The sequence below is a fragment of the Curcuma longa genome, chromosome 2, assembly GCF_044706935.1.
Source record: "Curcuma longa cultivar G26 ecotype Majalengka, Jawa Barat chromosome 2, ITB_CL_G26_1.1, whole genome shotgun sequence".
Lineage (NCBI taxonomy): Eukaryota > Viridiplantae > Streptophyta > Magnoliopsida > Zingiberales > Zingiberaceae > Curcuma > Curcuma longa.
The window spans coordinates 2,122,224-2,136,890 of NC_133862.1; the positions used below are offsets into that span (position 1 = coordinate 2,122,224).

General features: G+C 38.6%; 1 protein-coding gene across 1 annotated transcript; it reads left to right on the plus strand.

Annotated features, from left to right (window-relative positions):
* The first annotated feature begins 2,575 nt into the window (after positions 1 to 2,575).
* LOC141822492 (uncharacterized) lies at positions 2,576 to 5,579 on the plus strand. The gene is made up of 3 exons (XM_074709941.1): positions 2,576 to 3,325; positions 3,605 to 3,682; positions 4,259 to 5,579. Exons 1-3 carry the CDS (start codon positions 2,576 to 2,578, stop codon positions 5,564 to 5,566), a joined length of 2,136 nt encoding a protein of 711 aa, XP_074566042.1. The 3' UTR covers positions 5,567 to 5,579.
* The last annotated feature ends 9,088 nt before the right edge of the window (positions 5,580 to 14,667 follow it).

The window sequence follows — 14,667 nt, forward strand, 5'->3', positions numbered from 1 at the left end:
TTAGGACTAGTTCATAGTTAAGTTTCCTACACTGCAATTTAGTTAATCAATTGTTGAATTCGAATCTTGCATTTCATGTTTGTGATGAATTGTTTCAATGTTCAATAGTAAGGGTTTGATACTTGTTTAGTTTAAATTAGAATACCTTGCAATTTCATTCATTCATTGCATTTGAATTTACATTTCAAGAATTCAATTCAAAACTTCAAAATCAATAACCATTTACATTGAAAATCCAAAAACATGACTTTTAGTTTGATTCAAATATTCTTTTACTAGTCCTAGGAAAAATATGATTTGAAGTCCCTATACTATATTTGTTTTGTGAGCTAAGGGTTTTCAAATATAAATTTAATTTGAGGTTCACTCGTGACACTAGTTGTGAGCTTATCAAACACCTTATCTTATTCTCATCCATAAACTCAACATTACTAGAAGGAAAATTTAAAAATTATTCTAACCCAATAATAAACTCATCAGTTAAACTCCTATATTCAGGTAAGTTTCTTTTGTACATCCAACTTCTTTCTTTCTGTATTTTTTCTATTTCCAAATTTAAAAATATTAAAATATTAACTTTAATCTACTACAAATAAAAACTAACATAGACCTAATCAATAATAAAAACATAATTAATTCCTGCTAAATTGAAATAACAATAATTAATATTAAAGTAACCATTATTATAGCTAAATAACATCCACTATCAATAAATAACTATTATTGTAAATATACCTAAAGCAGGTGAATAAAGACAAGTATCTCTCCAATTACTTTAAGTTCATGCAAAATAGAGACATACACAAACAACATTACAAAGTAACAATTAAATATAAGGTGCATAAATAAATACTTTTAGTAAACTAAATGAATATCACAAAAAATAAAAGTCTTAAAACGTGTTCGGATATTGGCCAAGAATGCACGTGCGTCCGAATATGGTTGTACGCAACCCAGCTACCCATGGCTTACTTAGTTCAGAGCTAGCAGAGCTCACAACCAGGGATGAGTTCTCAAACAGATGAGTTCACAGCCACCCAAGCTCATGGCTAGCTGAGCTTGCGGTTGAGCGAGCTCACAGTGGGTGGCAAGCTCATGGTTAAAGAGGAGCTTGCCTCACGAAGGACTTGCGGCTAACATGAGGCTTGTGGCCAGTGGCCTCGCAACCACCGACCTTGTGGGCACCAACCCTAGGTTGGTTGCTAGCCGGCCCAAGGTAGGGGCCACCGGCCCGTGGCAACCAGCCCTAGGGCAGCAGGTGGCCATGGTCGACCACCGACCTGTGGCCACTAGCCCAAGGGTTGCTGCTAGCTATCGACATTGTGCAGGTCAGTGATCATCTCGACGGCTGGAGGGGGTGGAGAGGGGAAAGGAGAGGGGGGAGGGGCGTACCATTGAGTTGTCATGTGCTTCACTCGCTGGAGAAAACTGACACCCAAAGGCGGAGAGGGCGACGATGACATTGGGAAATCGACGCAAGAGTGGGAAAAAAGATAAAATGCGGATTAAGGATTTAGGGCTTAATGCCCTAAATTTGGCGATAAAAAGGATTTTCGTCGTCAATTTGGCGATGAAATTGATTTTCATAAATTCGTGATGAATTAATTTTTCATCGCCAAATTAGTGAAGAATGTTTTATTCATTGCAAATTGACAATAAAAAATTAATTCATCATGAATTTGTGACAAAAATAATTTTCAAGATGATTTTAACGACGAAATTTATATATTGCTAATTCTATAACTAAATTATTTTTATCGTAAAAGTTATCATCAATTAACGATGAAATAGTATTTTATCATAATTTTTATTATTAATTAGCGATGAAAATTATTCATCACTATCCTTCATCCCAAATTTGCTGTTTTTTATAGTGATCGATCAATTGAATTTCAATACTAGTCGATAACTCTCTTGACTTTGACCACATCTAAAATTGAGTTTGTTTAAGTTGACATCTAGTCTCCTCCTCTTCTATACAAGTCACTTTACTCATATTTCTCAAATGATCTTTTCAAATCTTAAGGTAGTTTCTCGTTGAGCTACTCTTCCTTTAGTATTTATTGAGTTCTATTCAAGTCACTAGTTATCCTTTATGCTTGTTATCCTTTGTACTTTCGCTTATAGTTCATCTTTTTAACTCTTATCATACTTTAATACTTCTTGTCTTGGTGTCATTCTTGAGCATGCTCCTGCTTTGGATACTATATAAGTGTAAATATTGTAATAGGTAAAAAAAAAGTTAAGTGCAATAGTAAATTTAAAAAATCTTTTAAATATTATGATAAATCTATGGATTCAACTTTTTATTAATAAGCTCCAGGCCGGTCATATTTGGGTTCATGCTTATAGCCGGATTGGATCGAAAGATCGAATCGGACCAAATCGTTTTTCTTTTCCCATGTGAACTTGAACCCTAGTGGGAAATACAAATGCAATGCGTTACATTTTAAAGGATCAAAATCCACCTCCCCGTTTGCCCGCGCCGAAACCCCTCTTCCCTTTTCCTCCTCGTCCTTTTTACACCCAGCGCCGCCTCGTCCTCGTCTTCCCCGATTCCATAAACCAATCCAAGATGGGAAGTCCGTGGAATTCTCCGCATGAGGAGGAACCCTCCCCGACGCTCCAACCCAGTGACTTCGATCCCTTCCTGCTCGATTTCGACCCCGACGAGTGGCTTGTGGATCCCCACCGCTTCTTCGTGTCAGTAGAGGAAGGTGAGGTGCTCGATTTCCTTGATAGCCCTGCGACCTCAATATCTAATCTTGGGGTAAAAGAAGAGCTCCCGCTGCCCTCAATCGATGAGAGGATGAAAAACGTGTCTTTGTTGGAAGACTCTGATGAACCAATGAATAATGGTATTCCCATAGTCACATCTGGTTTTGAAGATGCCAAAGTGGCCGTTGGGAATCTTGATGTTGATGGCAGTCAAGAAGGCCGTGTAGAGAATGATTCTAGTGAAACTACGAAGGCTAATGGAGCAACAGAAGATCGTGCGAGTTTTTTGGTTAATGTGGCAAATATGAGCAGTGAGGAAAATAGCGAAACTGAATCAGATGGGTCAGACGAGGAAATTGAAGAATCTGAGACTAGTGACTCTTCTTTATCCTCTTCAAGCAGCGAAGAAGAAGATAGTGACGATGGATATCATGAAGGTAAACATAGTCGGTGCGACAACAATTTTAGTGGAGGTTTTCTGAAAGGTGCTGAGGAAGAGATTGAAGAGGGTGAAATAAGAGATGATAATCAAGACGAGATGATCATTGGAAGTGAAGAGGATGAAGATATAGTGAAAGGTCCAATAAGATCCAAAAATGAAGTGGAGGTAATTTTTACTGTATTCCTTTTAACAAAAATAAGAATGCCATGTAATCGAAAATTATGAGTTTTCTGTTGGGAGTAGAATGAAAGTAGCAAACTCAAATCTTGACTTTCCTGTGTAATGAATAGACATATTTTAACACACTAACAGATCAATAGTGTTGGTTCTCAGGTTCTCATTGACTTATTTTGTAAAAACTCATGAAGGAGTTTGTGCAATGATTTTTTTTGATAAAATTCTGTATGCTGTTGGTACTAATTTAAACTACGAACTGATTTTTAGGATCTTCCTCCAGTGCCAAAAATTGATGTGATGTTGAAGCCACACCATCGGACACTCCCTGTTGGGGTAATTTCTGCTGTAAGTTCCTGGAAATCTAAGCTTCATCGACTTTTTCACTTTGCAATATATGAAACTTAGACTAGCCTATTGTGTTGAATTATTTCTTCTCCTTTCTTGAAACATGGTGCCCAGTAGAAGCTAATTGTCTATGCATATTAGCATACAAAAAAATCACCTTTTGATGTGATTTACCAAATGATCATTGACAACTAGTCGCTGCAACGAACTACCTTTGCAATTTTCAGCTAATGCACTTTTTGTAATGACTCAGCGACCTAGTTATTTGAATGCTGCTGTTACCCTGAAAATTCTGTCCAACAAATAGAAAATTTAGTAGCTCTGGTTTGTTTTCTTTACAGCGGATATGAGCATTCATTTGTGTCCAAAGGCATGTGGAAAAATTTCTAATTTACGTTTATTCCAATTTATAAACTGTTGATTCTAGTGATCATATGCATCATAACGTTTGCATTCCATATGAAGCTCAAGTCTTTGTTTTACTTGCTGTTATTGATTCTCTAAGCTATATCATGGAAAATTGTTCTACATTTTGATTCAAGTTACAACTTTAAATTCTTTTCTCTTTTTCCTCAGGTTCTGGATAACAAAGTTGTTGTCAATGGCTTGGAGAAGCACAACCCTCTTAGTGAAGGTTCCATTCTTTGGATAACAGAAATGAGATTGCCACTTGGTTTGGTTGATGAAATATTTGGACCAGTAAAGAATCCCTTCTATGTCATAAGATACAATTCTGTAAAAGAGATTCCTGCTGAGATCAGTGTGGGAACTGCTGTATCTTTCGTCCTGGAGTTTGCGATGTGCATACTCAATTATAATGAGCTTCATAAGAAATCGTATGATGCTTCAGGTGAGAATGACGAGGAACTACATGATGAGATGGAATTCTCAGATGACGAGAAGGAAGCTGAGTATAAGAAATTTGTTCGTCACGCAAAAAGGGGGAATAATGATAGACGTAAAGCACATCCAGAATCATTTAGCAATAAAAGAAACTTCAAGTGTGCCAGTATGCAGAAGGGTATGTGCCTTCAAGTCGATCATGTTTCAGAAGGTCCAGACAGACTCCCGTCTAGTGTCACAGGTCCCATTGAGTCACACATAGTAGCAAATCCTTTTGCATGCTCTAACTATGGTTCTTCTGGAGCTGGAGGTTCCGGTGTTAGTTCTTGTGCCATACTTGCATCTACCCCAATGCCTGTACAAATGAGTAGCTTACTGGGTGGATCTGGAGGTTCTGGTGTTAGTTCTCATGCCATACTTGCATCTAGTCCAATGCCTGTACAAATGAGTAGCTCACAGGGTGGAGCTGGAGGTTCCGGTGTTAGTTCTCATGCCATACCTGCAGCTACTCCAATGCCTCTACAAATGGGTAGCTTCCTGGGTATACCACATCAGTTCCAGCAGCTATTAAATTCTGTATGGTTAAGTGGATACCTAAATCTGCAGCAACAGTCTTTAGGTGCACAAGAAGGATTTGCAGTTAATATGTTGCCAAGCCAGCAGCCAGGGAATCATGCTTGGACTCAGATGCACCAAAACCAGACTTTTAGTAGTTTTCCGAACAGATTGCCATTTCAACATCAGTTCATTCCCAATTTCCAGGCCTCTGCTAGCATACCTCGGCTTGATGAGCCGAATCTATGCACCACATCTGCTAGCATACCTGTTCAAAAACTGTTTGGAAATGTACAAGAGCAAAGTGCTCCTAATCAGCAGAATTTTGGATTTCCACCTACTGCCCGAGGCGATGTACGCCCTAGCTATCTTGGTCGAGGGAGGAAGTCTTTTGGTGGTAGAAAACCTAATGGTAGAGGTGGTTATCACTCCTTTGGTGGGGGTTATCACTCCTTTGGTAGAGGTGGTCAACAAAATAAGAGGTGAAAGATTATCTTCTTTTTCTTGATATGTTATTCCTATTTCTTGTGTTTGTTAATTTAAATTCAAGTTAGTTCATTTAATGTATTCTATTTTTCAACAGATTACAGTAATGCTACCGATCTATGTCTGTTTGTTGTTCGATTGTTTCCATGTTCTTTGTTTGGGAATTCTAAATGTCCTTGCAAATTTGTGATAAAAGAATTTTATCAGAAACGATAAGATGTGAATTGCAGACGAACTAGTTCAATAGGATACTCACATAAAGAAGAGAAGGGGAAAAAATTATTCTTGGGTTGCCCTTAAAGGCTGACTTAAATAGTGCCTATAATTTATGTTAAAATTAAAGCTGCTACCCCTGAAACAAATATATTTTTAGGTGAAAAAAGAGTTGAGATGTTGTTTTGATATTTTAAAAAATTAAGATGTTCCTTTCACGAAATCGATAATAAGGGTGTCCTTTCGATTTTTATCTTAATTTAATTATTAAAAATTAGGTTTAATAATTAAATTTAATTAAGATCACATTAACCATATTTATTTAAACTAATTTATTTAAAGCAATTTTAAAAATCAAATTTAATTTAGTTGAAATAATATTAATTTGCTTAATATCACACTCAATCAAATCTATTTTAAAATTAATTAAAATCAAATCAAATTAAGTTAGTCAGATTAAATTTAATTAAACTCAGGCTTTCGTAAATCAGATTTGATAAGATTAACTGGCATTTAAGTTTAGGGCTGTTCAAAACAAACTTTGTATTATTCAAATTTATTTAATAAAATAATTGAATTGAAAAGGTTGACTTAGATTTTTTTTTTATGAACTTAAACTTTATTCAAATTTGAGTTTGTTTAAATAATTTTTACTTTAATTTGAATTTGTTTTGACTAGTCGGATGTGTTTGATTTAAGTTATCATATATAACCTAAATTATATGATTATCAGGTGTTTTTATTTAAGACCTCAGTCTGATGAATCAACGGGAGACAACAATTGAAAAGATGATATTATAGATTTTGACAGCAAAGAGAACAATTGATTTAGAACGAAGAAGGTATAGTTGTATAGGTAGATCTGTAATATTCAAATATAAATTATAATGGGTGCCGAATGGGTTCAACGGAACGACTCTGACACTCAGTTAGCACAGGGGCTCAAGGAGAACGAAAGAAAAAAAATATGGAAGAAGAAGAAGACCCTCCTCTTTTGCGCACACCATCTCTAGGGTTTATATAGTGATACAAAGAGCATCTCCATGTTGAAGCCAGTGAGAAGACTAGATCCAACAACCATTGAAAGCCTCTCCAATCGCTAAATGCCATGAGTTTATAGAGGGATATCTAGAGGATCAGGTTTGACAACTATATGATTGTTTCTCTCTTCAGCCATGGCGTTGTGTTTGAGAATATTCGTAGTAGTTGCCAGTGGGCCAATCATATGGTGTAGGCCTCAACCGTGGATAAGGAAATGGAGTATGTATGGAGTGACCCTGAAGATCAGACTATTTGGATCGAATGGTCGAAGTCAAGATATCTTGGAGTCAGAGTGGATCGAGTTGATGGCAGAGTCGAGGAGACTAAGTCCTCTGGAGTTGGGATGGATAGCTAATGGAGGAGTAGAGGAGGCTGAGTCATCTGGAGTCGGGGTGACCCAGTTAATGGAGGAGTTGAGAAGGCTGAGTCATCTAGAGTCAGGGTGGCCGAGTTAGTAAAGGATTCGAGGAGGTTGAGTCCTTTAGAGTCGGGTGGTCGAGCTGATGGAGTAGTCGAGGAGGTTGAACCGAGTTGACGGAGGCTCTTTGACCTCCACCAAGGTTTACGTTTAACTTTTGATCTTCAACTGTGCTTGACTCTTGACTTGACTATGTTACATATGAGTCTCTCTTTCCACCATATCGCAAGCCTTCCCTTTAATTCTAGTCTAAGGAGGCGCAAGTTCAATTTACTGGACTGAGAAGATCGAGGTATAACAACTGATCTATACTTAGGGCTTACCAAATGGTTGTGGGAATGTGTGAGGTATATGACATTAATGTTAGAGATACACATAATGATGTATCATGTCTAGAGTCAATTTGTCTCTATCTACACATAAATATAATTGGTACACGGTTGATATGTGTCCCAAACATTGATGATTTGTTGAGAGCCTATCGCTATCGGTTCACATGCGGGTTCCAACGACTCTAGGGTAATTAACCTACATGTAAATCAACAGATGTTGTTAGAAATACTAAGGTATATATCAGGGTCAGTGATATAAGATGGTCGTTGTGTTAAACATATCTTTTGTCTTCTAACTGCGTCTGGTAATTTCCTACAACTATTTTTCCTATGACTATGTTATTTGAAACCATGCTGAGATTTGCCATCAATAAGCGGATGAGGAAGCCTACTGTTGGACTTTTCGGGCCGCAAAAACCACTTTTTGCGTTGCGGAAACCCCGGAAGCCCGGCCACGGATCCGTGCGAAGATTAAAAAATTTTCTTATACATGTTTTAGATCTACTCTTACATCTACATGTCAAGAGATTACCCTTGAAGCGATGCCCTTCGCGTATCCCGCTCGTCCTTATGGTCGCCGGATCTCTAGGATGTCAAGTGCACACCCCTCTATACGTATCCACACGGACAAAGATGGAGAAGAAAAACTCTTGAGTGTGCTAGCACCCCTTGAGAGTTTCGGCCAAGGAAGGGAGAGGGAGAGGAGAAGAAAACCAAGGAAGAAGAAGGAATCAATTACCTTGAATGAAAATCAATTAGCCACCTCCTCTCTAAAGTGGCCGGCCACTTCATGAAAAAGGGGGGTTACAAAACCTCATTTAATGCCATGAGTTACAACTCTTGGTAACTCTCATGAGGTGGCATTAAGTCAAGTCAAACTTGACTATGAGGTGGCATTAAGTCAAGTCAAACTTGACCATGAGGTGGCATTAAGTCAAGTCAAACTTGACCATGAGGTGGCATTAAGTCAAGTCAAACTTGACCATTTATCTTCCTTCTCAAGTCAAGTCAAACTTGACCTCCTATCTCTCAAGGTTAATTTAATGAATCTCTATTCATTAATTTAAATTGACTCAATGAATCAAATCTAAATTAGACTCATTCAACACTTGAATCAAATTGAGTCCAACTCAATTAGTCTAATTTGGATTACACTTAATCCAATTTGGTTCATCACATGAACCTAATCCTCTTGGTCCATCATATGAACCTAATCTCCATCTAATTGCCCTTTGTGTGTGACCCTATAGGTTCTTGTAACGTTGGCAATGCTTCTAAACCAATTTAGAAACATAAGCAATGAGCGGTATCTAGCAACACATCATTGCTACCCAAGTTACAAGAATGTTGAGATCCAACATCACCATAGTGACTACTAATTGTGACTCTCACAATATGTGACCATGTCCTTCTATCCATGATATCAAGATTGATCAATTGAGGCATAGACCGTGTCATCCTCTAATCAATCTATGTCTTGAACTCCAAGTAGACTCACTCTAATCAAATGAGCTCAATATCTCATATTGACTCATTTGGGCATGGCCATGCACTTAGTGGTCTCACTCTATCAAGAACCATGATATCACTCCCGTCATATAGGAGGGATAGATCCCATCTACATCACTCACATCCCTCCACATAATTTGTTACATACCCAGTAATCGCCTTTATAGTCCACCCATTTACGGGTGACGTTTGACGAAGCCAAAGTATGCAACTCCTTATGTAGGGAACCATGGTGACTTCAGGTCCAAGGACTAATAGTCATACTAATAGTCACATGAGAAAGTATATGACACTCATATAACGATCCATGATACTTTCTCATGGCGGGTCATTCAGTATACATTCTCCAATGCATACCCATGTGTCAACTTGATATCTCATATCCATGACTTGTGAGATCAAGTCATCGAGTTGACCTACATGCTAGTCTCATCGCATTAACATTGTCCCTGAATGTTAATACTTGACTAGGAATCATTAAGAGTAGTGTTCTCTATATCATCTCACTATCGATTCAACCAATCGATTGATATAGATATGAACCTTCTACTCAAGGACGCTATTATACTTAGTTATTTGGCACCAATACAAGTAAGTATAATAACCATAAAGAAATGCCTTTAGTAATATATAGAAATATGATACAATGAGTCCATACAACAATCATCACATGATTGGCTCTAGGGCTCTCACTAACAGTCTGTCTTGACTATAGAATTACACTAGTACACTTAGTGTGTATTGAGCAGGACCATCTGAGGATTGTTCGATTTATACTGACTATATAATCGAACTAAACCTCTGTTACTATAGATGTACATGCTCTTAATCCCGATATAATAACAAACACGTGTGCTTAATATGTACTTCTTTAATTCATCAAAGGGTGAGGTCTAGATCGATAGATCAATAGGCCCGATAAGTTGGAAAGTAGTATTATGTACATGGTGTGTTGTTGATTATAGAAGGAATCTGTGTCCTATAATCTAGGTTGATGATGTCCCCTTGAGGAGCTCATAAGGATTATCATGTAAACCCTGCAGGTGGACCTTGTCCGCATGATAATAAGGTTGAGTGGTACTACTCTTGGATTAGATGTCGATTAAATACGAGTTGTCAGTAACTCATTTTAATTGACGGACATACGATATCTTAAACACAGGGAGACTAATGTACTGATAGTAAGAAGGAGCCCATATTATAATATGGGATTGGTGCGGTAGTTCGATAATAACTCTTTAGTGATATGAGTTATTATTGATGAACTAAGGTTGTGTGTTCAGGGCGAACACGGGAAGCCTTAGCTCATCAGAAGGCCAAAACTAATTCCTCCTCTAGGTCCCTGTTGTAGCCTCTGGGAATCCTCAAGTCCACCTTGGAAGAATTCGTGAAGAAATCAGGCATTCGAGCTCATGCAAGGAGGTGTAATCGATCAGCTGATCGATTACACACCTTGGTAATCGATCAGCTGATCGATTACCAAGCCTCTGGGCAGAACGAATGGTAATCGATCAGCTGATCGATTACCAGGCTTGTAATCGATCAGGTGATCGATTACATGTGTTAATGAGAAAAGAATATCGACTTTTAATCGATTCGTTGATCGATTAAAGGCCTAGGTTCGTTTTGGTAACTTTCGGAATTATTCCAAATCTCTCCGATTTGATTGAATCAAATCATGCCATGTTTATGGATTAATTATACCATGTTTATAGCTTAAATTATACCATAAATAAGGGGTGGCAAGGCTATAAAAGAAGGGGGTTGGCTTGGCTTTAGGAGACACAAGTTTCTTCTCTTTGGTGGCCGAGACCCTCTCGGCAAGCCACCCTTCTTCTCCTTCTCTTTTCTCCAAGCAAAGAGAAGGAAGTTTAGCAAGCCATCGGAGGAGAATTCTGGTGGAGAAAATTCTCGAAGGATCGTTGCCCACACAACGTTCGAGAAGAGGAGAGGAATACGGCAGAAGATCAAGAGGTCTTCGAGTACAAACTTCGTCCTTCCGAAACGTCAGAAGAAAGGTATAATTTAATGTTTCTGCTTTAATTAAATTATTTCTTTTATATTGGATCTTGTAAACCAAACACAAGAGCCCAACGATCTAAACGCGTCGGGCAACTTGAGATCGTTTCGGGAAAATTTTTGTTCTGCAAGAATTTACCGGAACGGTTTTTCAAGACTTTCCCATCACCCCCCCCCCCCTCACCAAGCAACTAAGTGATCGACACGAGGTTCAATCTTTCGAGCAGTTGGGCGACACAACCATAGTTACAGAGGGGTTATCAACTCAGCCTCTGATAATAGATGTGTCTGAATCATCGGAAGAGTCAGTAACGATATCAAGAAAAGGATCCTGTCTTCAAGAATCATTAACTGAATTAACCACAATGACAGTTATTTCCCCTATCCTTCTAATGAGAACGGAAGTCTCCCTGACTGAATCGAGTGCTTGTCCTATTTCTTTTATAGATCACTCCGAATCATCAATCCGTTGACTGATAATGGGAGGAACTGAATCTGAGAATGTAGCTTCTCAACCAGAGGCCGTAATGGCGAAGGTGATAACCCTGACTGGTGATATGGCAGAGTTTTTAGATCAAGCTTATCTAACATGCAAGTTTGTAGATCTCTTGGATCATGACCTCTATTGGGGTCTGATCAAATAATGTATTTAATCCTTGGGGACCCAATACTAGTTCAGTCCAATTAGATTGGTCAGGTTGAACTTAGAAACTCATGCTAGAATTTTTGATTTCTTAGGTCGAGTTATTAATGACATATATGATTTGTGCTTGGCTTTGTATCCAAGCCCATATCTGTTGTATCCAACCCTTTGAGTTTCAAGAATCATGTTAAGATACTTGGAGTCTGAGGTGAATTTTTTCAATGATTTTTTCAGATTGTCAATCTAAAGTTTCAACCTAAAATTCTCTTCCTCAAGTTTGACTTGAGTTGAGTTTCCAACTTGAACATTTTCAGTTGACGACCTGAAGTTGACTCTCTCCTTAAGGAGTGCTACCTCCTCTTAGATTGATTCAACTTGACCATTGGATTTAACTAACCTTTTTGACAAAGTATAAATAATTGAATATAATTTTTCAAAGCTTACAATGGTTGTGGGTCTTTCTGAAATGAAGCAATCTACTAGCAGATTCTCCTTCCATCATCTTGATGTTGTACAGTTTGTTGATGAGGAGATCACACTTGTTGACCTTCGTGTCAGATGTTCCTTCATGAAGTTCTATGAGCTTGTCCTATAGATCTTTCGCGTTGATGAATGAATCGACTTTGTTCAATTCTTCTTTGGTCAACCCACATTGTAGTGTTTGGGTTGTCTTAATGTCGGCTTTAATTTTCTTATTGGTGGCCATATCCCATTTTTGGCAAGACTATGAAAGGTAGTCATTTTTAGTCGAGATTGTGAATCCCGTTTGGATGACGATCTACATGTTCATTTGAGTCTTTAAGTGATACTTCATTCTACCTTTCTAGTAGATGAAGTCCTTCCCAGAGAATAGAGGTGGCCTTGCAGTGATGTATGCTTCCTAATGGGTCATTTAAATTTTACGCACAATAAAAGAACTGAAATGTACCAAAACTTGATCTTGGATTAGTAGTGCAGAAGAAAATAGAACGAATTAAAAAATATGAAAAATCAAAAAACTTACTCGACCACTGGTTGCACTATGTCGAGCACCTTTTGCTCTAATACCAATTGTAGGATCGTTGAGAGCGCTAGAGGGGGTGAATAACACTTTCGTAGCATTCAAATTTCATAAAATACTAGTAAATCCTTGCGATCAGAGAAGTATAGAATATAGGGGGAAAAATAAAAACACAAGGATAGAGCACGCAAATATTTACTTGATTCATAGCCACAAGCTACTACTCTAATGTCCACGATTAAATGATCATTTTCAACTATATAACTCCCCTCTTACGAAAGAGAGTTAGCGATTACAAAACATAGAATCAGTAATAATGATATCGACCTAATGAAAATGAAGTACAGTGTGAAATTACTGACAGAGTGAAGGTGTTGAATTCCGGTGCAACTCTTCGGCATTACGACGATGTTTCTAGTTGATGCTTCGAGTGCAGACAGTCGCCACTTGAGTGTAGAATTGTGCTTCAAGGGGTCTCCCTCGAGGCTCTTTTATTAGGATATCCATGCTGTTCGCCGATCCATAGTTTATGTTGTTAATTCGACATTTCCAAGTGTCTGTATCCCTTTCCGAACGCCTCTATGTTGACGTGGAGGTTCCGGATGAACCTTGACTCGCAACGCCTTATCCAGATCCGGGGCACTTGAAACCACTCCGGGTGCCTGGAAGCTGAGGTGTCCCGACCACTGGACTCTGCCACCTTACTGCTTCGTTGACCTCATTCCGCTGACGTCCAGTCGCCTGGAACCCATCCGGTCGCCTGGAGATCTTGTCTCCTGGATCTAAATAAGGGCGCCCGGAACACAAAGTTCCAACCCCTCCTTTCTTGTATTACAAGTTAGCACAAAAGTAAAATCTAATAGGAAAGTTAAACAATTTAACAACTATTTTGGTCTTGACTTCTGATTTTCAGTGAAATCCTGGGTCAGAACGATGTCTACTGTTTTCCTTACTAGGAACGCACCCTTACTTACTTACTCGGAAGAATTTATCTGTTGTTAATCAAATACTCTAAACTTGTTGAAATTTTGCTTAGCCTTGATTCTCGACCCCTAGGATTTCAACTGCTAGAAAACTGATCCACTTGACTTGCCTAGACTTCCACTACTAGACATCTGGTCCACCTAACCTGCCTAGACTTCCACCTGGTGCACTTGATCTGCCAAGTCTTCTTGTCTAGTCCTCCAGACCAGGACTTCCCACCTAACCCTCCAAGTTAAGTCTGCTTAGCTGCTAGCCAGGACTTCCACTACATAATCTTTACTAGGATTTGCCAGCGCTTAGCCTCAACTAGGACTTTCCCTGTGCTACCTGCACACTTAGATCAGCTCATCAGTAAACATCACACACTTAACTTGAACTTTTTTCCATTATCAAAACTAAGGTTTGATCGTCTGGTACTCCCTGCACCAACAAAATGCTCTTCGGGCGGGATGATGACTTTTCTTCGTTGTTTAGCGAGGATAGTAGGAAGAGGCTCTTTCGAACCAACTACCACTTGTTTAGGAGGGAGGGATGCCTTAGTTGAAGTATTGAATTCTTCCGATGTTGCAGGAGAAAGTCTGTACAAAAGTTGTTGCATTGCTTAATCCACCAATGCTTGAAAATCTTCTCGAGATATGGTGATAATCTCACCATGAACTATGTCTCCAGCGGAGCTAGGGCCTCTAGCAGTTTTCTCCGGTTCCACCATCTGAACATCTCAATTCAAGTGAATTCCCATAGACGGTGCCACTTTGTTCCTATTTAAGACCTCGATCTGGTGAATCAGCGAGAGACGGCAGCTGAAGAGGCGGTGTTATAGACTTTGATATTGAAGAGAGCGACTAATTGAGAATGACTTGACGAGGCTATTCCGATGCTCAAGTTAGCACAGGTGCTCAAGTAGAATTGAAAGCAAAAAATAGAAAAAATATAGAAGAAGAA